Source organism: Streptopelia decaocto, assembly GCF_964273445.1.
Source record: "Streptopelia decaocto genome assembly, chromosome: 3".
Taxonomy (NCBI): Eukaryota; Metazoa; Chordata; class Aves; order Columbiformes; family Columbidae; genus Streptopelia; species Streptopelia decaocto.
The window spans coordinates 48,133,955-48,160,364 of NC_138656.1; the positions used below are offsets into that span (position 1 = coordinate 48,133,955).

Here is a 26,410-nt window from a genome sequence, read left to right on the forward strand (position 1 = left end):
TAGCAAGCTTCATTTAATACAGCTTGGGTGAGTTCTGACTCTACTTTTACCTCTTAGAAAAGAAAAAAAAAAATCTTTAATAAGGGCTTCTGTCATTCCGATTTTCATATCCTTGAGTCTTCATCTGTACTTCTCAAAGGGCTAAGGAAAGCCATTGCTGTGCTAAGTGATAAGGACACACATTTGCATAACAAGAATGAAGTAAAAGGAGGGCAGGTCTTACTTCATTCTTGCCAGGGCCCCACAAAACTGTATGTTTCTGTTTCAGGATTTTTGCAGCAGATAACCACATTGATTTTTGAAAATGTTTTCAGAACATGTTAAGGATCCAAACCTGGTGGAGGTATCAGTGAAAACGGGCTTTGTAACCCCTGTGTTTCCTTGAGGAAACAGATTAGGAATGTAGAGAATGGTATTGAATTTCTGTTCTGACCTTCCAGTATTCCTGTTATCACCTCAGTCTGACCTCTGCTTTGAAAATACCTCTGATTGTTTGCCAGAGAGATATTATTTAATTTTTTTTTTCATTTTACATCTTTAATCCTCACAATTTTCCTTTTAGTGGTTGCACAAAAGTATATGCTAATTTCCAAATACCAACATCCATATAGACAAGGAAAAAAATCACATAGCTCTGTTTCATTTCATGAATTTTACTAAAAAAGTCTAGGTTTATGCAAAAGCAGACTGTATTTTTTAAGAAAAAGGATACCTAGATTTCCTTACGGCAAACTGAACTGCTGCAGGAGAATACATGCTGAACAATGGTGCCTTTCTTTGAGCTGATGACAAAAGTGGTGTTGTATGGCTCCTAAAACACATTTAAAGATGAAGTCTGTGACTTTGGCCAAAAAGATATTGTGTGTGAAGAATAATTGTGTTAAGAAAGTGTCAGTACCTAAGCATTTACTCCTGCCTTTCCTACTGAACTTGTATCTGAAGAAATCTCCTAGCTTGTTTATGAATTGAGTCCTTGTACAAATTCAGAATCTTACGAATTTTCCACTTCTAGGTTTAGCATTTACTAGAGAAATTGCTGCTCTGAAGATCAGTGTTTCAGAGACTTTGTGGCATAATACATGACAAACTTGAGCTGCTCTGTCAGTAGAGAAGCTTAGAAAACAGCTTACCTGCTTATCCCACTTATGCTTTTGGTAAACATCCTTGGCTGCTCTCCCAGTAAAGATAGGAATATGAAGCAGTTTTGTCTAGTGCTTTCTTTAAAGATTCCCTGACATACTGAAACTGGAGCCCTTTGCAGTGACATAGGACATGGGCAAAAACAGGGGGAGTAGATAACACTTCGACTACAAAAAGGAGGAGTGGCTTGTGTATGTATTGCTGGTGGCAGGCTGAGAGACTGGTCACTTTCAATTAACTCATACATTCCAACAAATATGGACTATTTGTTGTTTTTCTTGCTGGTTTTCAGTTCCAGCTATTCGTGAATTGGTCAGGTAGGATACTACAGAGCCTGGGGTTTCTTTGGGCTTAAAGAAAACACAATTTCCAGAATTTAACAAGTTGCAATTCAAGTAATACGTACTACTTATATTAATATTAGCAGTTAGCTTAGACAACCTAGAGTTTCTAAAAGAATGCCTGAAGTTATATAGCTTGTTTTAAGATTATGGGAAATCCTTTTATATGTCAAATTAAAGAACACTATGGCTAAATGATATATAGAATGATAAATAAGTCTAGTGACTGATAATATTTTAAAACAGAACTGGAATATTTAATTAGGATTTTTTGCTTGTTTTGATAATTACAAAGTGATGTTTAGTACAAGAACACAGGATTCTGTCATTAAAAGAATTCTGAGTAGTTGTTGTGTTATCTTAGGATCAAATTATGTACAATATGGTTATGGCTAACATTGACCAGGTGATAGATTAAATTGAAAGATTATTCGTCTTAATCTTTAGACTCTAAACAACCTCCCAATATGTTGCCAACACGAATGTGTCTTTGGGCACAGAACCCAGTCTACACCACGTGGCTGACTGCCAAGTCTTTCCACTGAAAAGCCAGCTATTATAATATTTTCTGCTTTCTACTGCACAGTACGATGCATCCACCACTTTACAGCTTTTAGCCATAGCTTTTTATTTTATGGTAATAATTTGTATTATATATTCACAGGAATAAATTTTCTCTAGCCGCATAGGTTATGTTTCTCCCAAGCCAAAGCAGAAACATGGTAGACTAATTTCATTCCTCAAGTGTCTTTGTAAAAATAATAGTCTCTAGCCAGGATTTTTCTTAGAAATGGACATGTTTTTACATGTCACTGACATTGTAGGTATACCTCATCCAGTTTCATTGCCATACTATAGTAGGCAAGCAAACAAAAGTAAAATAGGCTGTAGTTTTGCATTGCTTCAATATACCTGTAATTAATGAAAAAAAACAAAGCATTAAAGGTAATAATTCAGCGTCAATCAGTAATTGGAATCACGGGCATCTTCCAGAACAGAGTTAGGGAATCTGCCATTATGCTGCCAAAGTCAGTTTCTCTCCATGCTTGTTTTCTTCTTGAGATTTCACTAAATAATTTGAATCCAGGAAGCTAACAATAATTCTGAATCTTAATCTCCTCCTTCCTTTGACTGTTCTGAAAATCTTAGTGTCTGAAGAGGCAATCCTAAATCATTTAAGTGTAGGATGGACCAACAGAAGTTGCTCAGTGGTATTACTTAGCTGTGTTTGTCTTGAATGTTAAAACAGTGTTTCAAGATTTGAAGATAAGTGTGAATTTTTACCTAAGCCTTTCTCTGCATGCTGTAGAGGTATCTAAAACATAGTAAAACTTCTTCTTTCCAGTAATGTGCTAGAGAAAACTATTAACTAGAAATGAATGTTGATGTAGATCATCATACCCTTTAAATTGAAGAACCTATTAAATCTAGATGACTCTGCAACTGCTACATTTCACTAAAGAGGATTTGTCTGTGTCTCCTGCCTCAAGGTTGCCATAATTGTGTCCTTTATTAAATCTGAAACTATCACATATGAAAGAATTTGTCATGCTAAAAAAAACCCACCAAAAAATCCAACCACAAACAAACAGAAACAAAACAAAACCCAACAAAACAAACAAAACAATTATCTTGGCAAAGACAACTTTCAATGCCTCCTTAAGAATCTTCAGATTCTCAGGCTCTTTTAGGAGGCATGAACTAGTCTTGAAGAGCCCATTCATTAAGAAGCTGAGATCCCAATGAGTCCTGTCTGCTTAAGCAGTGTTCACTCAAACACTGCTTAACACCTCTTGGTTCCCAAGAAAAAACTGTGTCCATCCCAGCCTGCGCTGCCTTCCCTCAGCTTCCATCCCTGGGTTTCTATATCCAGCCTTTCCCTTGTGTTGGTCCTTGTACCCGCGTAATTTTAAGTTATGTCTAAAATTTGCTGAGCTACAGCAGCCAAAAACTGCCCCAAGACAGTGGGGAGAGCTCAGAGGTGGCAGCTCAGGTTTCAATTGCTTTTTGCTGGTGTGGACCTGCACCCTGCAATTCCTCTCTAGATAGATTTGGTTCTTCAGGAAGAAACAGTTTCAAATGTTCTAGTCTGATATTGCATCAGTTGTAGTTGCTTGAGCAATAGGCACACGTTGGCAAAAAAAATGGATAAGGTTTAGGTAATAGATCTATCAAAAGAAAAAAGTGCCATGGAACTCTTTAAAATCTGGATCAAATAGACATTTTGAAATAATATACATCTGTCTGAATCATTTTCCATGTAGGTACTAAATTGAGGACTTTCCTAGAATGATATATTAGACTGGATAAAATATAGACAGTGGACAGGGTGCTTAAAGGAGTTAAACCCTAACACAGATTGTACTAATAAAAACTGCAGAGAAAAGTGGTGTACATCTGAATAAATCAGCACATATGGGAACTGGTATAAATTAGTTTGGAGTGAAAGCTCAATTTTCAGTGTTAGCTATCTCTTTTTATAGTGAATCTATTTTGTCACATTTTGAAGGTGACAGGAATTTGCATCTTTTTCAAGTAAATTAGAATACTAACAGACACCCCTTTACCAAATTGAGACATGGCTGTGGCTGGAAGAAAGACAATAGAAAGTAAGACAAGCAATTGCGAATTATAGTATTCCTAAGTGAATTCTGTATAGGCTAATAATTCAAGATGATGAAGAGAACGGCAAACAAAGCATCTCAGGTATCAAATAAGCCAGTCTGGCACAGCATTTAAAAGCACTAATACATGTGCTAGACACATTTGGCTGACCTTTTATTTATTTTCTGGGAACATCACCTCATAGAATAAGACTGAAATTTCTGTGGGGTTTTATTTCTAGAATAATTTCATTATTACTTATTGTATATTGTAGTATGAATTTTACATATATGTAGCAAAACCAACAAGCTTTTTCCCCTCTCAGTTGTCTTATAAACTAATTTGAAACCCTTTGTATAGAATTCAGGCTCAGAATGCATGAAGTAACTTGGAAGTGACCCTGGAAGATAAATTACTGTTTTATAGACTTCTTCAGGCATTTTTAGTGTGTTTATGTTTCATTTGGCAATATAGGTTTTTTATACTAACTCATAAATGTGGGTTTGTAACTGTTATTTGTACTTTTATGCTATTTTGAATCTTGCAATTTTGTTTGCAATGTTACTGTCTTTTTTGTATAGTTAGTGTTGTCTAATGAACTTATAAATACTTAATTCTACTAGAATTTTAATAATGCCATCTGTTCACTTGTTCAAAAATCGCAAAGAACATTGAAGCAACTACTTTTTTTTTTTTCTAGACAGCTGTATTTTTTAAGCTTAATATTTAAGTTTCCAGTTTTTTTAAAAACAGCAGCACTCAACAATGTTGCAAACAAAAGGATTTGGTTTTGCACAAACTTTAATTGGCAGAAAGTAAAGTAATCCTAGAGAGGTCAGTAAATTAGATCACGGTAGCATCTGACATATTTCTCCAAGCTTCTTACTCATCCTGGCATCTCTGTCCCTCTTTACCTCCATCTCGTCCTTTTGAAACTGTTTTGAAGTTCTTTTCTTCAGCTCTTCTTTCCACATTCAGTTTTGCTTTTTTCAATTATTTTAATGTTTGTCTTTCGAATCACCAACTTATTATGTAGTTACTAGGCTGTTCTCTTTGGTGTACTGATGTGTAACTCAATCTCACTCCTGCAGTTGGGTGTCAGAATGAGTGGGTCTGATGTTTAGGTATGGTTGAGTCTGTAGCAGCTCCTGAATGAATTAGTGCTGCTGGCCGTCTACTGCTTGTGAAAATCAGATGGTCTTATATGTATGCCGATGTGAGACCCAAATGGATTAACTAACACAACTCTGGTGTTCCTTAATGCAAATATAAAGGAAGAGTCTAAGGAGCATCACTGGGTTTTTTTTTTCCAAATTCCTCTTCCAGGGAGGTTTGTGGTGCTTGCTTTATGTAAGAAACTACTGCTGGTGTGGACAGAACTTTGTGTCAGGCCTGATGAAGGAAGCTGGGAAGAATGATGCTGTAACTGACAAAAAACGAGATTCCTCAGTCATGACTATTTCAAAACTGTTTTAAAGGCATGGGGAGAGGGGACTTAGATTATGAATTACTCTTTTCATACTTGCAGGAATTTATTTCTCACTTGGTTGCCTACTCTCAGTGTGTGATCATTAGTAGTTCTCTTAGATTGACAATTTGGGAGATAGACACAGCTCCTTTATCCCAGCAGGTGGCAACTTCAGCCATGCTGAGGAGGCACGGTTGGCTCTGGTTCCCTTTATTCCACCAACAGAAGTGGTGCTTGCACCCTTTCTTACTGCTGTGTTAGATACAGTTTATTAGCTTCCCAGCTGATTTCTCGATATATTTCTTGAGTTCTTATTAGTATTTCAATTAATTTACCATCTGCATTGGATTTTGTTAGTTAAATAAAAAAGCACGTGAAAGTAATTTTGTCTTGCATGAACACATCCAGTTCTACATTCACTCTAAGCTTATACATCTGTATTTGTAGTTTTCGATGTTTCAACATTTTTTTTCCCTTTTCATGGTATCTGTCAGGTGGACTGTGAGCAGAGAATTCCTTATGAAACTGCCAGTTAATCTGTTCTCTGTATGGGTGCGGGTCTGAGACACATTTACCTTGCAACCTCTAAAAATGGGATAGTTTCTGTAACCAAGTCTGTCTTAAGTTTCTGACTCCAGAGGTACTGTGGTTTACCTCCCTTGCTTATGGCTGAGTGTTGCGGGCAGCCACCTGTGTCTGATAGTACAGCCAGTCCTCTGTTGAAGCTGTTCTCAAAGTTTCTCTACTTAATGTTGGTATGTGGTAGATTTTTTTTTTTTGGTGGAATCTCACAGAACCACTATGGATGGATAAAAGGACTGAGTAATCTGTATGCTAATGTGCCGAAGTATTTAATGACCATAACTCCTGATGTATGTGGACTGTTAGGTGCCATGACTTTGCAACGTGTACCAGTGCTGAAGTCTCTGATGTTTGCTGTCACAGCGTGTCCTGAGGTTTAGAGAAGACTGATTGGAGGTATATAAACATTTGGAACATTCTTGTGTTCAGCCAGGAACATCTGGTATGTGTTACATTTTTTATGTGTCATTTTAGGAAGATCTCTGTCCAATATTATAACTTTCATCAATTAGGTCAAGCATTATATCAGAGATTCATGACATAGTTCAGGGCCTTAAGATGATGCTGTAGGATCACAAGTGACTGAGTCCCCACAACTTCATGAATTATCACTCTGCCTTGAGCTGTGGTAAATCATTGTGCCTACTCATAGCTGGGGGATTTTAACTTCCTTTTGTTTCAACGAATTGGGTGCCTGGCTTGTTTAGAGATTTTTGGAAATCCTAGTGCATGTATCACTGCCTGAAAACTTTTCTAAGTCTGGCCTACTATCTTTAATACCATAGCTGCTACTACAGAGTGTTAAAATCTTTCATTTGTTGAAATGCCAGTGTAAGAACACTGAACTTCACAACCTGTCTTGGATTTTTTTTATTTTTCTCTTGTATAATTCCCGAGGATTGTAATTATCTGTCATTTTCAATATTTTTAAAGTAAAACTACCTAGTTTAGAAATTCAGATGTCATTATCATTGTCTTTCATAGAGAGCTGTCTGTAATTTTGTAGTTACATATTCTGTTCCTTTATGCTCCCTGAAGTTATAATTATTTTTTTTTTCCCACCAGTCTCTTCCTTGCAAGCAAAATGTTTCACTTATGATGGTGCTACTTTTAAGTAGTAAATAGTTCAATCTTCTCTTGGTTTCAATCTGTGTATCGTGTTCGTGTAACATGTTATTTTTCAAAGACTTCAAAATCCTGAATTATCTGCACATCATTATTCTGTAACACTTAACACATAGCCACTGAGAGCTTGATTATGATTACAAACAAATCAACTGCAATAGCCTAAAAGGAAAAAGGCTTAATTTGTAAATTTTATTCTTTCACTTTTTCGTCTTCAGTATTATCCAGATTAATTTGAACATTTTCTGTGTTTCTCAGTTTTCAGTCTCCAGGGTAAAATAAATAAAATACATCTCTAATACAAATGTACATATGTTGTAGTTACAGTCGGGTTTCTTCAGAGGGATTGAAATGATTCCCCTGACATAAACATGTTTCACACCGGATCACTACACCCTCCCATGTGGTAACTTATCATCTCAAGCACTAATGATCCCTAACCCTTGTTGACGTTAGCAAACTTTTCCTCTGGGGCATTTTCCTTTGTTTCTTTTGTCAGTTGGTCTAAAGAGAAAAAAACTGCTCAGTCTTGATTTTTCTGCAGATGTTGAGGATTTTACTGCAAAGTTCAATAAACTGACATTTGTTTTCAATGTAGGCAGAAACACAGAAAGAAGAAAATCATGCAGGCTGCAAGGCTTCTTGTTCTACTTTAGATTCTCTGTAGCACATAAACACTGGAATCTGAAAATTTCAAACAACTTCATTGGAGTGCAATAGCGTACGCTTTTATTACATGAACATGTTTTTCCCTAACAAAATCCTATATGTAAGGTAAGAATACAGTAAACAAAAAAATAAGGATGAGTACAAAATAGAAAGAATTAAAGGGAAGAAAGTGTATCCAATTTTCTTTTTCTGCAAGGGAAGTGTAAGACTACTATATCCTCTTGCTGTCACTGAGCCATATGAGCCATATGCAGTATTTTCTGCTTCAGAAGCTGAAACTTCTTTGGCCTGTTTGGGTCAACAAACCTTTGAAGCATCACTCTGTGACGGGGATGGGAGTTTCATGGCACTGAGCTGTGTGTGCATTGTGATCCCATCCTGGGCCTCATAGGGCTGAGTGGAGGACGGGCTGGATACAGGTCTTGGGGAAGGAGGAGGGACTGCCTTTCCTTAACATCCTCCAGACAGCTTATCAGTCAGGAACAGGCATTCATGGACTAGGAATGAGCAAGCCAAACTCAAGAGGCCCACCAGGGTCCAAAGAGTATGGATACATGTTTTATAATATCCTGGTGTCTTGCAATGGACGAGATCCAATGGGGCCTTCTCATGTTGTTGGAGCTTTGTAGGACTTGCTTCAAGTAGCATTCTCTCTTAATGATCTCCTTCAGCCCTGGATCACTACACATAACAGGAATGCTGTGACATTTAATACATAAAAGCGTTTCTGGTTTCCAGTGTAGCAGTTCTATTGATTTCCATGGAATTGCTTAAGGTACGTGTCTGGGTAGTATTTGAGGCAACAGGGATGTAATTTTTTCCTTCTCATTGAAAACACCTGCTGAACACAATAAAACTGCAACCTTTGTGCAGTATATTTGAAACACATTCAAATGTGAAGGAACAGCTCTATTCAACAGTGAGGGAGCAGCTTAGTAGTGTTAATGCCGTTTCTGAAACACATAAATTGCAGTAAACTTCAAGGATACCTAATGCTCAACAACCACTAGGATTCTGAGAGCCAAAAATAGGAGAAAATCAAGTTTGATTTAACAACAGTGATACTGAAATTGTATTACTACTAGATGAGAGACTTCTTTCACTGAACATGTTTGCAAGACCTGTAACCAATTTTAAAGAAAGCTGCCTACAACAGCTAGTGCAGTGAATGCCAAACAGAATTGAGTGTCAGGCAAGGAAAGTATTAGATATAGCCAAAACAGTGTAGTTGTGAACTGTTAAGTATGACAAAAATCTTAAGTTGTTATACATGATCTTCAGCCAGTTGTCTAGTGGCTGTATTCTGGTAATAAACAATTATAATTGCACATTGTTGACTGATAAGATAGATGAGCTAACCAGTTTAACACTCTTCATTCAGCAGTTGTGTTGAGTAGGATATGAAGTCATAGGCTAATTACCATAAAACACAATTGTTGACTGTCTTGGTGAAATACATTCACTGCTGGAAACGATGAAGTTTCTTCCTGGTGGTCTGGTGCCAGATTCCAACATGATTTTTGCTGAGGTGTATTCAACTTGAGAGACTTTTTCAGAACATTATGACACTTCTAGCTGATGTGGGGAAGTTGTCATTCCATGAACTCAGAAGCATATCCATCATCCCACTATTTAAACAGAAGTGAGAAAGTCTATGATAACTATAAAGCAATTTTCTTGATCATAATTTTGTGGAAATACCCTGGTTAATTTGTCACATGAAGTGTACACTTGAGAAGTTTTGTCTGTGGATATGTAAAGTGTGGAGCTACTATCAGTGTGTTTTGGACTGCTAAGCAATTTCAGAAACAAGAGCAAAATCTGGATCTTTGTTTGCCTTTCTGTTCTCACAAGGGATGGTGATACTTTTAAAAGGTCTCTTTGTTAATTTTCTGGTCAAAATGGGTTGTACTGCAAAATTGTTTCATCAATTTTGTGAGGGCTAAGACCAGAAAAAACAATGAGCTTCCAAATATTTAGGTATCTCTAATGAAGTCATATGCACTGTCTTCTGACTTCTCTTTCACGTTAGTGCGCTGTTTGCTTGTATACAAAGGAGTGTATAACAATTTTAGGACACCTGGCAGGCCAACAATGTGTTTCTCTGCTTACCATCTTCAATGAAGTCTTGGTTCAGGACTTGTTTTCTGTTGTGTGTTACTTTTGTGTTTAAGAAGAGGAAGAATGGAGCATTCTTTCTCAGGAACTTTAAAAAAATGTCGATCTCACTGTTGATGTAAAAAAATAAAAAAAAAAAATTAAAAAATCATGTTTTGTCCTGAAAGGAAAGAAAACTAGACTGCCACTGAGGATCAATACTAATGAGTTTTCCCTTTCAATGTCTAAGTCTACGTCTAAACAAACTGCCTTAGTTTTCAATGAAGTAACATCATAAGTACTTCTGAACTGTGACATAAATCCAGACAGCTGAAAGTAGGGAGAACTGTTTAGGTGTTCTTGGTGAGATTGTGCATTAAGAAGCGAGAATATTTTTGAATGATGGCTTTAGCATTTCTGTTATATAGGTGATAGTTGCCGCTTTAGGAAACTTACCTAAGGTGTCTCTGTGAAGTGGAGGCATAACCTGCCAGATATGAGGTATCTAAAATAAGGATGTATAGTGTCTCAAATAAAGATGCAAATAACAATTAAAATAGACTGACAAACTAATCTGATTGATGCCATTCTACCACAGAAATAAATTGAACCTAGTAAACTTTATTTCATGGTGGTGAGATTAATCTTTAACCAATCTACATTTATTGATGTGGAATTTCTATTGACGTGGGTGTGTGACACTTTTCAAGGGGAAAAAAAGCAGCAAAGATATTTATGCTGGTTTAATTGCATTCCAAACAACTTGTGGCTTATTAGCTGAAGGAAAAGGAACCTAAAGCAAATTTTGAAAAGAAAAATTATTAGGTCAATCTGACATCTGTTGTGTGGGAAAACATTCCTTGGGAAAATGTGACTGTACAGCTATCTGGGATCTTATAAACAGAATTAATCCTAAGCATTTGTTTGCTGTCAGCAACAACAATGGTGGACGAGCAGTAGTATTTAACCACATAGAACAAATACAGCATAAGACCAGGCAGAAAGTGCAAAATTATTTTTCCGAACAAGTTCCTGTGATAAAACTAACTAGGCATTAGAATTATTGCTTCTTTGATAAACACTTCAAAATATCATATCTGAGGTGTTTGAATGCTTGATTAGCATTACAGTTGTTTTTGTGACTACTCTGGCTAAAGCATGAATACTCTGGTTAAAGCATGTATAGAAGAACAAGTATGATATGAGATTTTTTTTTAATGTGCAAAATAAATCCTATTTTTTCCTATTAAATGAACTGTTACACAATGTAATACCCCTTCACACTCCCCCCAAAAAAGAGAACCCCAAATCAAGCTAAACCTGGTCTTCTGTATATTGTGCCAAATACCAAACTTGGCTTCATTTATACTGTGCCAAATGCCAAACCTGTGGAGATTTTTTTTTTTCCTGTCTGTTCCCTTTCTTGTTTTCTGCTTCTTCCTATCTTGCTTCTCTTGGTTTAGCATGGAAGCTTTCTGAGATGAATAGTGTCTTTAATTACCATACCAATTATTATGCATATCTGTAGTGTGTTGCGCAGTTGTTAATTAGAATTGTACAGTAGTAAAGTTGAGGTATTATAGTCTTTTAAGTTCTAGTTCTTTTTCTTAAACACAGATCTTACAACAGAACTCTTCTTATTCTTCCATGCCTCCTCCTGATATCACTAACTCTGAAGAGAGCATTTTAAATAGTAATGTTTGCAAAGTTGTCAAGATAAAACTGAGTCTAGTTTTATTCTCGTGGCCTAGGATAAATACCTCCTTTTGAAAGTTTAGAAAGTGAGCCATTTTGTGCACATTTAGTGGGTGGCACCGGCTCACCGTGGGCTAGATGAACATCATTGCTGGTGCAAAGGTTTTGGTCTGTGAAGTTTGATTCTGTTCCCCACGGTTCCTTGTTTTCCCAGTTGTGGTATCAGTGAGTGTTTATGCTCAAATTAACAGCATAATGGAGTTTATAGCATTGGCTAAACCAAAGCATTCTGCTGCATTACTGACATGTGCCTTGTGCTTCTGGATGACAAAATTACTTCTTGCTTGGCTTGTGGGCTCTTCTGAGCTGCTTCCATTGTGCTGCAGCCGACTACCTACCTCACTGTCCATCAGGCCATGCGGAGAATCATGGTGTTAAAAATACACCTTGCAACAGCCTCAACTGAGCAGTACAGCCAAGTTAATTTATTCAAGTGTAGTGATTTCTTTTCAAGGGTTCATCACATTATTTTTGAAACTGTTAAGATCAGTGTTGGCACGTTCAAAGTGCCAGAACTAAATCATACATGTTTCTTGTACTACTCTTGTGTTAATAATTATGTCAGGTATCATAAAAAGTTAACATGATTCTCCTAAGTTCTGTGAATGGCAATACTACTAACAAGTGCGATTGAGAAGGTGACACTTATTAATATATCATGATTGTATTTGATGTCTAAAGAAAAAGTGAACTCTCAACTGAAAAGTTTCTAGTGTCTGGAGCATTTGTATGATCTCTTTCACAAACACTTTCTCCCAGGGTGTTTAGTTCCCTCAGTGCAGACACTAATAAGGCATTTTCCCCTATCTGACTGTTTTCCCATGCAATTTTCCATCATAAATGGGGACCTTTATATTCAAGCACAGACTTTTTCCAAGAGATTTAAATCTATAGCAAACTGCTATTTATTAATGTACTCAATGTCTCTGAATTTATTTTAGTGGTTAATCTGTTTCTTTAAAAGCATTGTATTTTACAGGCATGGAACTTGATTTACAAACAAGAGATCCATCTGTTTGTACCTTTTAAACAAACAAAATTCATGGCTTTTAAATTAAACAAGAATATGCAAATGAGGGTATTTTTCATCAGCCCGCTCTTTCATATATCGACTAATGCTGTATTTTGGCTATTAAAGTAATTTGTGTGAAAAGGTTCTCTTCTAGTGATTTTTCCCTGTATTTAGCTCATAGAAACTACGTCATAAGGGAAGTATAGCGCTCTGCACTACTTATAAAACCACAGCAAGGTAGTGCCAGCACGGAGGTGCACGTGCATCCCTGTCCCCCCGCCTGTACCCGGGCCTTACATACTGCATCTCCAGAAAAGCAATTTGACTCAGTTCAGGTTCATGGGGTTGCATTTCTTCCTTTTCTCTATGGGGGAGAAAAAGGCATCTTATATATATTAATATGGAAAACTATTTTCTAGTTCATTGTGTAGTAATTTAATGTCCATCTGGATGTATTAACAGAGTATTTGATATTTTTATTCGCCCTTCTCATGTTTTGCTTTTTCTGCTTCCTATGGACAAATGCTGACTGCTGGGGGAAGATGTTTCTAATTTTACATTTGCAGTAGTGGGATCTTAATTAGTTGTTAGAGCTCTGGAGAGAGAGACGGGTATTGCAAAATACAAATGTTTGAAAATGTTCGCTCAGTGTTTAGTAACCATCAAGAAACAGGTAAAATGTTAGATATTACTCCTTTCAAAGAGAGAACAGAGCCCTAAATTGCCGCTGTGTCATTCTGTAAATCCTGGTTGTGTTTTTGTGAGCCACAGTGTTGCCCGTAGTCCTGGACTTCCCACCCCGGGAGGACACTGTGGAATCAGAGGGTGTAGGAGCAGCGAGAGCAACCAGCAGTGCCCAGCAGCTTGCTTGGCACCGGCAGTAAACCAGACCAGACTTCTCAAGCCAGGAAAGGTTTTGATGGGCTGTGAAGCAGAGAATGGCTTGTTTGAGAGATTTGTAGAATCACAGGCTTCATAGATAAGGTGAATAGAGTGCATCAGATGAAATTCATGATGTGCAGATTCAAATTAAAATAGACGTAGTTTTTCTCATAATACATATTTAGACCATGGAACTTGGAGAATGTTGTGAATGCTCAAGGATGGTGGATCAGGTTTGAAAAGCAAACAACCAAAATCTGACACCCCTCTTACCTCTGCAAAAGTTTGAGGAAAACCACCCCATCGTAGTCTTTTAAACAGAAAAATATCACCACTCATTCAAGAAACATTTGATCTAGTGGTTACTGAAAACTGAGGGTATATTTCAGAGAAGACATCATTATGTCATCACTCAGTTTTCTTCCGTTCACATTTTCTGTTGCCCGCTGTCAGAAATAAAGTAGTACAGGAGATGGATTTTGAATCTGACTTTGGCTGTTCTTGGAACTGTTCTTGATTTGTCGAGTCAAAGAAGATATTATGATGACTGGACATTGAAGAGTATGTGTTATACATTGCATTGCAAACGACAGAACTACCTTAAATATCTCCTTGTTCTGCATGTGTAAATTACTGGTATATCATTTAATTGGGGGTAAGAGAAGACTAATATTCACTCATAATTGTGAAATAAATTATTTTACTTGGTATCATTTAGTTTTGAGGAGAAATCAGTATGATTATTAAGAGTTCTTTCACTGGAAATTGGGTCTTGGATCTGTTTTCTAGAAATTTTTTTTAGGTTTATTGTTTGAAAGGTCATCTTAAATGGTAAAATATGAAGAGCCTTTGCTGGTGATAGCATTGAAATATTTATAAATGTGCCCTTCTCAAGTGGCAAGTTGAGATTCCTTCTTCACCTAGGGATGAATTTGGAGAAAATGTAGTGTATCTGTTGTTAAGCAGCCTGTTGATACTATGTCTGTATTTGACAGAGGTATCTGAAAATCCACTCAGTAGAGGTGAATCAAAATATGTGAAAATTAAGGGCCACAAATAGAAACGTATGATCTTTCTCTGTGAGATTAAATCTGTTTGGTGACTTAAAATTGATTTCCAAAGCATAGAAATTTGATTCCTGGTATCAAATAAAAGGTTACAAATAGTTCTCTTTATGTTTTCAAAAACAGCTAACCAAGTGGAGATTTGTAAGGATGTCTTTAAGCTGCTTTTAGTATGGTTGAACTGGAAGTTGGAAACCTTTCCTGTGGCAGATGCGTTCTTGCTGTATAACTGCTTTTCCTTTGTTTTTAGAATGTTTTAGCTAGTGATCTGGTATCATTCCTATGGTTTTTTTTTACATATTTAAATTACAAAAACTGCATGAGTCTGCTTGCATTTGAAAAGCCAAAATACAATAGTGTGTGGATATATATACACATATTGATGTATAAATATATATATAAAATGTCATAATCTTATGTGCTTTTAACGTGTTATGCCAGATCACATCAGTCATAGTCTTGTAGTCTTATGGGCACAAGGCTTTTTTTCCACATCCAAAGAAGTCAGCAGGAATAGCATCTTTGATCTTCATAAAGTCTGACTCTATTGACTAACTTGCTCGTCTATGTAGGATGTTGTTGGCATATATTTGGTAGCAAAAGAGCCTTTACTTCTCAGACTGTGCAATACTAACAATTGTGTTACTGAATTAGAATATAAATGTAGGAGAATTATATAGAACTTATTGATTTAGCTGGCCTGTGAATTGACTTAGGAAATGTAGGAAATTTTCTGTTTTTACCAAGTCAGGACAATATTCTTGGATGCTTTAATTTTAATTCATTTTTAGATTTAGAAGTTGAAAAGTTTGTAAATGCACACCAGTCTCAGATTTCTTTTACTTTATTGAACCATGTTAGAAGTTTTGTACAATGCTGCAAAAATTGTTTGAAGTCCAGTAACTTATTTATCATGCAGTCTAGAAACTTCCCTGAGTGCCTAATGGTTTGTTTTGTTTTCTCTTAGATGAATCGACTCCCAAAGAAGTCAGCAGGGTAAGTGCTACTCTTCATCCCCTCTAAAAAGATGTGTAGTCTCTGAAGGCCCACTGTTCACTTGAGATGATTTTTGTGCAGTTTCTGATCAAGTTTTGACTCTATTCTGTGGACAAAGTGGATCTCCAGAGAAAAAAAATTGGTGTACTGACTGACTAGAGAACAGTTAATAAGGGAAATAAGTATTAAGAACACTTGATTGGCAGTAAATAAATTAAAGGGTATTTTGCATTAACAAATTTAGAGTTGTCACAGTGCTATTTTTGCGATCCAGTTTTAAAAAGATACTTCACAGAACCCAGGAAAATCATGGGACTTTGAGCTTAGGCATAACAGCAGACTGTTTAATCAGTGTTACTGCCTTGAGAGATGGCAAGCGTAAGAGGAAACAAGGGAAGGAGTATGCCCCATTTAATAACTCCCTTTGAGATGTACTGTGTTATAGATGAGCTAAGCTCTTTAATATGAAATATTTTGCAGTGTACTGTATGAAATATAATGAAAAATCTTAAAAAACATATTCAGTAGTAAATTCCCAACTCTAGCCTTACATCTAATTGACACTGTGTCCTGTCAGTCCATGGTCGAGGGCGAGTTAGGGGGTTCTATTAGAAACTAGTGCCTTTGCTGGGAATGACAAAAGAGCAGTACAGGACAATCTGTTGGCCTCAGTTGTGTCCCATCAGCCTGAAGCACCCAAATGTTATTTCATATAAGATGAGGGAGCCACTTACAGTTTTCTGAGGTAAAATCATAGTCCTGTTTTGCTCATCTTCTTTAATGTCTTGCATAATCTATTTCGTGTTCCTAGGAGACACATATTAAAAATAAGACTGTCTGAAAGCTGGCTGGGTGGCCTTGCTCTCAGTCGAAGTCCTTTGGAATTTACTGGAGTATGGAAGGAGTGGAAACAGGCTGGTAGTGGAAACCTCGGTTTGGTGACCCTGAGAGCCAATGTCTGGCTTAAGGGGGAACTGAATTCAACTCTTACGAGACTGTTAAAAAGAGATTAAATGATGTGCAAAACAAGTGTATTTAAGGAGAAGTTTTCCATATACATGATGTGCTATGGATGTATAAGGGTATTTAGGTAAAAATTAATGTTTTAGTCATTTATTGATTTAAAACACCTTTTTTTTTGGTTACTCCTTAGTATTCAGGAGTTACGGCAGTTGATTATCTTTCAGTGGAACCAAAGATTATTGTTGTTAGTGCATCTGTATATATTGTTTTGTTTTCCAAATAATAAAAGATTTTCCTAAAAAGCTCAGAAACTGTAGTTATTTATGTGGAAGAAAGTTACTTTTAGTTGTTAATTTGGTAAAGAAATTCACATTTTACTAAAATGGAGTTACAAAACATCTCTAGGTTGCAAAAAACAAAACAAAACAAAAACACAACCAAAAAAAAGGCCAAAAAAAGCACAAGCTCTGGAACCCTGAAACCTCCCAAATATGCCCTGCCAGTCACCTCTGACTCTCAGACATGCTGGTCCCAGCCATCTCAGCCCCTCAAAGTCATATGACATAGAGTTTTCCTGAAGATCGATGGGCTGTCATTTCATGTCCTGGAGTCGGTGCGGTGCACATGATACTTTACATGTCCCTAACTAAATATTTTCTTCCCTGATTTTTTTTATAGCTATCAATCATCGTGCACTGGGTGTATATTCTGTTATACTACTGTTATTATTTTTTTTAAGTACGATACTTGAGGGCACTCAGTAATGCACTGTGCTACAAATGAACATGTTAGTTTATAGTATTTTTGAGTAATGCTGCATATAATAATGTGGACGATTATAATACATCCTCTTCAGCAGCAGCTCAAACAGATGCCAGTTTAATTAAAATCTGAACATAAATCAGAATTTAAATTAGGAAAGCTCTGTATGTGAGTAATGTTTTTCAGACAAAAAGACATGTTCATGGTGACTGAAGAACTATGAGTTTTAAAGTCATTAAGTGTTGCATTTTTAATTTCTGAAAATGTCTGCAAGAAGAAGCTTACATCATAGGTAAGCAAAAATAAAGGTTAGTGAAAGGAAATTTATTGCAGACTTAAATCACCAACTGGTTTAAAATATTATATTTGTTAGAAACCAAGGCAGAAATATGCTGAAAAAAAGTATATTTATCACTGGATTTCTTTTTCCATCTTTCAAAGTTGAGCAGAGTAAAAACATTAAAGCAGTCATATGCTGTGACATCAGTTGCTTCAATAGTCTCCTTTTTTGTTGTGCTTACACAGAGCAAGAGATTTAAATTGGGGGCAGATTTTTTTTTGTTAAATTTATTTAACCCCCATCTCAAAAAAATCCTCACTTTTTTTTCTTTATAAACATACAAGACTATAGAGTTGTTCTAGGGGCTCTAAATGCTGAACTTGTTCATTTGCCTTTATTTCGTTCTGTCAGCACAATGCAGTGGGATGAATGGTGTCCAGATTATTGAAAAAAAATCTTTCACTTCTTGAATTACTGTGAGGAAATTTTGATATTTTCAAGGGTTTGTATTGCAATTACAGTCTTCAAAAACAGAGCAAGTTCTAGAAAAATACTGTTGTATAGGAACTGCATTTTTATTCTTTTGATATTTTTAACAGTTTAGTAGAAAAATGAAAATAAAGTATCAATCTTGGCCATCAGTGTTACATTGCATGTTTTTGAAGTACGGAGACAGTAGGAGAAACCTTCCACATATATTAATTTTTTAGATTTGTAGAACAGAAACTTTTCAAAATGCGTTTTTTCTAAATCTGTTTGCCTAATGGCAATTTCATCGGTATTTTGGTGTTTGAAGTTATATGTAAAGATGACCCGGATTGGCCTGACCATGGCTGACGGGTGTGGGGGGAAAAACTAATTCCCCAGTCCTGTAGTCTGCTTTTGGCAGAAGAACAACTCTGGTTACAAAATATCTCATGAGTATCTGTGACCAAACAGTGAACCTGTGAACTTTTTTTCTGCATGCTAGATTCCAGTATTTATGAAATATATGTAACTAGGGACCGAATCTCCTTTCACGTGGTGTAGTATTGGGAACATCCTTGGAAATGCTGAGTTTCTTCTGCTTACTTATTGTGCAGATGTGTGTTGGCTGATCCCATCCATCCTAGCTACAGAAGTGGTTTTCTGGGTAGAAGGACTTCAGAAAGAAAACCAATTAGTGAACTACCTTGATGAAGAAAACTAAGCTGAACTTTATACTTTGTTTTTGCTGTTTTATCCGCAAAAGAAACTAAAATAGAGGAGTATGTTTGAGCACTAAGTGCGTATGTATTCGTGTATATCTAGACTAAAGATATATTTCTTTGACAGTATTAGTGAAAACAATGTGCATTGGAGATGTTATTCTTTTCAGTTGGCAAAAATAACCCCATTCCTACATGAACTATAGCCAGGATTTTGTTCTACGTGCTGCTAAGTTTCCCATGATCACTGTGTGCTCTTTTGTACCTCAGATTGTGAGGTTTAAACAAAAATACGTAATGTTCCTGATATGATCACAGTGAAATTAGCTGTTGTTCATTTTGCTTAATGACTTTCCATTCCATGTTTACTTGAACAATACTTCCAGTGAAGCTGCCTTTTGGCATGTACCTTTGCTTTATAAACTCTGGTGATGCCAACAGCAATTCACTTTGCAGAAGTTTACCGTATAAACACCAGAAAATTATTACCTAGCAAGTGACTAGCTCATTTACAGTACTTTATTCTTGGAAACAGGAATAGTCCTTTAATCCTCTCCTTTCCCCTTTTTGGACTTGGAGCTTTTGGCAGCTGCCTGGGCACCAGCCAGTACCCAGCACAGTGTGTCGCTGACAGTTACAGAATTAGCAAGTGTGTTTTCAGTAAATAGTTGAAGTAATTGCATGTATCTTTGCCATGCAACTGTTAATAAAAGTTTAGATTTTTTTTTTTTTAATGAGGCGTTGACAAAGCAAGCTCATTCTTTGTAATATTTCCTTATTAAAGATGAGTTTTAAATGTTTTTGCACAGTCCCACAACGGAAGACTGTGACAAATTAATCTACAAGTTAGGAGAACTAGAACAAACATACAGATTTGGCCTTTAGTAGTGATACAAATGGCATTGCACCCATTGTCATGAGAAGAAGATGGTTGTATAAGCTGATTTCTTTATAAAGAAAATCTTGTGGATACTATGGTAGTGATAAGCAACAGTGGTAGGAAAATGGGGAAGTTTATTTTTAATTTTGTACATCATGTCTTTAGAGTGCTTGCATGTCAAGTATTAGGAGGGAATGTGATTTTTATAAAAAGCATTTTAAAAAGAGGAGCAGTATTAAGCCTTGTCAAGTTAAAATGAAGCTCATTATGCTGTTTTATTATATAATCTGGAGAGGTGATATAATTGAGATATGCAGTTTTATGAGCCTTACAGTTAAAAACAGCTGTAATAGTTACTTCTCTCTGATCATAACATTCTTTTCTTGTAAGCCAAATCTTTGCTTTTTTTAAAAAAAATATATTTTTCTTATTACTAGTGAAGCAATTTATTTCAATGATACCATTTGATAACAGGGAAGGAGCTGATGGAAAGTTTAGGACTGGATGCCAGTGAATGGCAAGTACCTTCTACTAGGGAAGGGGTTCACCATCTCTCCAAAGCTTGGAAATCAGCTACATAAACAGGCTGGGAAACACAGGACTTCAAAATCAGTGAACTCTTTCTGTGCAGACTGGGAACTGCTTTGCATCTTTTGACATAATAGGACCCATCCTGCCAAATGTCATCTCATATTTTCCCTTCTTTGCTTTTGTCATGAACAGCATTTGATGTGTAAACAAACAATTCATAAATATCTGTGTACAGTGCCACAATGCTAAACTTTATTTACGGAGCAAGTTCTAACCCATGTCCTCTTCAGTCAAAACAAGAAGAACAGACGTCAGATAAATGCGTGTAGAAAAAGTTTCCTCTGAGGCTATGTACAAGCATTAAAATTAATCACCTTGGCTAAGTCTGCTCTTTATAGCTTCTTGCTTTCCAGTGTCTAAGTTTAAACAAAACTGGTAACTCTAGTCAACCCTGGTTACTTCTGATTTTTTGGAACAGAGAGATTTTTCTGAGCTCTCTAAACTCGCTGCTTCTCTGAAAGGCAACTCTGCACTGCAAGCTTGCTTACAGTGTTCTCTCTAGTTTTATTTTTCAGTCTGAGGACTTGACATCCTTCACCTCAGCATTTCCACCTTGAAGCAAGCAAGCAATTTTATTCCTTTTCTGTAGGCTTGTAGGCTTTTTCTTTTTCCTTGGTTGGTGGGTGTAGTGGGTTTTTTTTTTTTTGTTGTTGTTCTTCACATGTGCTGTTTAGATGTACTTTCACTGTTATTAAGGCACAGTTATCTCTTAGTTATATGTGCCCAAAAATGAGAAACACCAGTGATGTGAACTCTAGGCATCAGTGCAGCTAAGCAATGCAAATTATCACAGCCAGTAAAGGTACCAGACCTACAGAATGCAACAATAGGTGTAAACATACATATCAACATACATAGCAAGCATGTGCACAGCCTAACTTTTATACACATAAAAATGACCTGTCTTTGTCTTTTTTCTTCTTGCGGCCCACCCCCTGTCTCTCTTACACATCTCAGATTATATTTCTGACCTCAGTTTCAACTGCCTAGGGACAGAACAGCTGGCTGTGTGGCCTCTCTGAAGACTCTAGAGTGCCTTGCAAAGGGACAGGGTGGCATTGGACCCAACACATGTAACAGGAACTTGCCCAACACTGCTGGTGTCCTCGCTGCATGCTCTGTCCTGCCACCCTGCACAGTGGGGAGGCTCAGGCAGTACCTGTCACCTCCCAGCTCCTCTCACATAGCAAATGCAATAGGGGAAGTGGTCCTAATGGGATGCACCTGCGGGTGCTGAGGGAGCTGGCTGAAGTCACTGCTAGGCCACTCTCCATCATCTTTGCTAAGTTGTGGGGAATGGGAGAGGTGTCTGGAGGAAAGCAAGTGTCACTCCAGCCTTCAAAAAGGGCAGGAAGGAGGCCCCAGGTAACTATAGACCAGTCAGCCTCACCTCCAGCCCTGGAAAGATGATGGAACAACTTATCCTTGGTGCCATCTCAAGGCATAACAAGGATAGGAGGGTCATTAGGGGCAGTCAACATGGCTTCACCAAGGGGAAGTCATGCTTAAACAACCTCACTGCCTTTTATGAGGACATAACCACGCGGATAGATGATGGTAAAGCAGTGGATGTGGTCTATCTTCATTTCAGTAAAGCATTTGATGCAATCTCCCACAGCATCCTTGCAGCTAAACTGAGGAAGTGCGGTCTGGACGATCAGGTAGTGAGGTGGACTGCGAACTGGCTGAAGGGAAGAAGCCAGAGAATTGTGGTCAATGGGACAGAGTCTGGTTGGAGGCCTGTATCTAGTGGAGTCCCTCAAGGGTCAGTACTGGGGCCAGTATTATTCAATCTTTTCATCAGTGGTTTGGATGAGGGACTAGAGTATACTATCAGCAAGTTTGCCGATGACACCAAGCTGGGAGGAGTGGTTGACACGCCAGAAGGCTGTGCTGCCATCCAGCGAGACCTGGACAGGCTGGAGAGTTGGGTGGGGAAAAATTTAATGAAATATAACAAGGGAAAGTGTAGAGTCTTGCATCTGTGCAGGAACAACCCAAGATTCCAGTATAAGTTGGGGAATGACCTATTAGAGAGCAGTGTAGGGGAAAGGGACCTGGGGGTCCTGGTGGACAGCAGGATGACCATGAGCCAGCACTGTGCCCTTGTGGCCAGGAAGGCCAATGGCATCCTGGGGTGTATTAGAAGGGGGGTGGTTAGTAGGTGGAGAGAAATTGTTCTTCCCTTCTACTCTGCCCTGGTGAGACCACATCTGGAATATTGTGTCCAGTTCTGGGCCCCTCAGTTCAAGAAGGACAGAGAACTGCTGGAGAGAGTCCAGCACAGGGCAATGAAGATGATTTAAGGGAGGGGAGCATCTCCCTTATGAGGAAAGGCTGAGGGAGCTGGGTCTCTATAGCTTGCAGAAGAGGAGACCTGAGGGGTGACCTCATTAATGTTTATAGGTATGTAGAGGGTGAGTATCAGGAGGATGGAGCCAGGCTCTTCTCGGTGACAACCAATGATAAGACAAGGGGCAAGGGGTGCAAACTGGAACACAGGAGGTTCCATTTGAATATGAGAAGAAACTTCTTCACAATGAGGGTGCCAGAGCACTGGAACAAGCTGCCCATGGGGGTTGTGGAGTCTCCTTCTCTGTAGACATTCAAAACCTGCCTGGATGCCTTCCTGTGTAACCTCCTGTTCTGGCAGGAGGATTGGACTAGGTGATCTTTTGAGGTCCCTTCCAATCCCTAACATTCTGTGTTTCTGTGACAGCACCAGTGGCTGGTCCTGAAGCACTAGTTATGATGATCCAGTGCTTTCCCATGGCCTCTCTACATTTCAGTCTGATAATACTTGAAAGGGTGGATAAGGTGCATTTCTTCTGCAGAACCAGGCGAGAAGGAGCTCTATAGTAGGGAGCAGTAAGTATTACATATAAACTTGCTCTTCTCATTGTTATTCGGAAGACATTTTAAGAAGTTACAGAAAAAACAGATCAACTTCTAGATTATGTTGGCACTTATTGACCCTGTGCTACATTAGTGAAGGCTTTTTGTTGCAGCAGCAGGGCTTTTTCTTTGCGGCAGGAGCATAAAATGCCCCTGGCACAGCTACCCTATAAGAATGAAAGCATGGAAATCAATCTTAATTTTAGTTTATCATACATAAAATTTACTTTGAATATTAAGTTATGTCCTTGAATATTTTTTTTTGTGTCTTAATTGTTCAGAATTAATAGTTAAAAGTCATCTCTATGACATTTCGGTATCTCCTTTCATGGAGTAAAATATTTCTGATTCTGAGGCTCTTTGTTTAGATCTAAGTCACAGGACTATTCTTAAATAACTTGTCATGAGTTGCTGTCCTCTATTACACCACAATATTCTAAAGACAAATTGCCATAGAAATATTTTTATATAAATCCTGCAAAAATGTCCTTTCATATTTATCCATCTGAATATGAATATTTGTAACAGGATTTCCCTTCTTAATTGTTAGTTTTCTCTCATAGCATTATAATATATGCAGCTACTGAAATATGGTGCTGGTTTGATAGTACTAAATCAGTTTTTAGTCTACATGAATTATTTTAATGTCACTGAAATTCAGAATTTTACAGTAAATATGCCAAAATTCCTGTAGACACTGAATCTTAAATAGAAGGAAATCAGCAAAGGGAAGAATGAATTAAGTATTAATAATGTTTAAATTGCAAACTAAGATACCAAAATATAATTAAGAAATATTATTTATACTGTATCTGATGAAAAATACTCTTTTTCCACTGAGTGTGTTCAAATTTTGAGGAATTACTTTCCTAAAGTGAGTTTTACACCAAATATGCACAGGTCTGTGTTAGCAATCACATTGGATAATGCTTGTACCAAGGTTTGCTGATGACTTGTTCAGTGTTTAAATACATGGTTTCGTAAAGAATATTGTGGCTTTTCAACCAAACATAATTGTGGTTATCCAATCTAAAATGCCTAGAACCAAATAAATAAACCTCTTTCATTCCACTGTAATAACAATAAAACCATTTTGCGACATGATGGAGTGATTCTTTGCTGGCTTTTGAGCTGTCATAGAATTAGTTAATTGTGAATCTGGACAAATTCTATTCAGCTGGCTAGTTGTGGATCCACAGATTGTCAGTAACAGAAATCTGTTGTGTTACTACTGTATGTATTATGCAGCTACCATCTTTTTAGTAACGTCCATGCATGCAATGGTTTGCCCTGCTTACAAAATGTTTGCAAGTGTATGTTGCAGAGGTGAGGAGAAAGATCATGTAGCCTATTATGTAATTACTATGCATATGGAACTCCTGCTTGATTATGAGGAAAGTTATTATTTTGCCATGGCTTGTATGCCAGTGGGTGTATATTGATGATGTGTTCTCTTAATATATTAGCTTCAACCTTTGAAGATTTGATTTAAATCCTGACTCTGCATCACAGGTGAAGAGATATATATTCATTTACAAGTTCTGAGAAGGCACTTTTCCACATAATAAAGGTTTTGTGTATGTGTGCTTGATGAGCTATTGCTGCTTTAGGATATGTGGCTACATCTACTTTTGAAGATATGGGTTAGTACATATGAATAATACAGATTGTTGTTCACCATTTTCCTGTTATATGGCTACCTACGGTTGTATCTTAAGTATAAAAAATTCGCTTTCATGAAACTATGCTATTTTTTTCCATTTGAAGAATCATACAGTAGTAAATGTGGGACACAACAGAGGACAGTCAGTGGAAGCTTGCTAGCTGCCATACGCTGCCAATAATGGTAATGGCATGCTGGATTGTAAACTCAAGACTTGCCCAAGCAGTAACTGTATGTATGCAGTGTGACCTTACATCTATGTCAAAATTTATAATCATCACGTCAATTTATAGAAAGAATTATTAAGTGTTAAGCTTGTTATACATTGAGAACATTTTAGGTATGCTAGGTCTCAAATGTTCTAATATGTCCATGTGGAGCAATAGATTAATACACCGCTATGTGTTAAGAAGGAGTTATGGCAAAGATTGTATGTTCTCAGGAGCCGTTTTAAGGTAGAGATTAAGAGCTCCTTAATTTAAAGGAACTGGGAATTGGTGTTGTCCAGCAAGCACTTGGGTTTTTTATTGGTGGGTTTGGGTTTGTTTTTGAGATGAAGATGGCAAATGTGTCCCCAATGTATATGGCCGTATCCTCTGTATTCACAACAGAGTGTGTTTTCTGAAGAAATGCATGAAAGTAGTAGTGCGAATAAAAGTTATATTGTGGAATATATTGTGAAAATTAGGTATTTAATCCATCAGTAAGAGTCACAGGTACAGGTACAGGTTTACCCAAAGTTACAGACAGAAGATCTAGAAAGATATGAAGTGGTTACATACGTGCACATAAGCACAGGAGTGGTAGGTAGACAGTGATACTCTGAACTTCTGTAGCATTTTCCACAGTACTGTGTACATTAATCTGGTCTATATTACATTTGTCTCTAAAGTATGAATGAGCGGGAGAATGAGTCTTAATCTTTCAAGCAACATCGATTCATCTAAATATCACCAGCTTCATTTTTAGTTTAAGCAACAGAATTTACTGCGTCACTGAGTTCAATAAGTAATTGACCGTATTACTTTCTTCAGTTACCACATTACCAGTTTTGGGCAGGGTAATGAATCTTTGCTTACTGCCAAGTATTGCTTTCTGTGGAATTATTGTTCATGCTGCTGTCACGCTACACATGCACATTTACAGCCAGTTTTATCGGCCCTTCAGGACTTGGTTTCAGGGCTTGGGAGATGCATAACCAAAGGCAGCTGGGGAGGCCGCATCTCCTTTCCTATGAAGTTTTGGCATGTCATGCTCTTTCATCGTACCAACAACCAGCACCCCATTGCTCCCATCTAATTATCCTAACTGATTTGTAATCTCTTTCTGGCATTGTCTGCCATCTTCAGTTGAAACAAATGCCCATTAGGCCACAGTGGCTAGCATGGTTTTGGCTTGTGATTTCTGCCCTTCACTCTGTTGGTGTTAATCACTGCTGTATTTGAAAGGCTGAG

At 37.3% G+C, this 26,410-nt stretch overlaps 1 protein-coding gene across 2 annotated transcripts in view; it reads left to right on the top strand.

The window, feature by feature from the left end:
- The window catches only part of PDE10A (phosphodiesterase 10A), a 190,792-nt gene that overhangs the window by 92,092 nt on the left and 72,290 nt on the right, over positions 1-26,410 (top strand). For both annotated transcript variants that reach the window (XM_082049801.1, XM_082049800.1), the window contains one exon: positions 15,707-15,735. In XM_082049801.1, the coding sequence (XP_081905927.1) occupies positions 15,707-15,735 (29 nt within the window). The remainder of the gene's footprint in view (positions 1-15,706; positions 15,736-26,410) is intronic.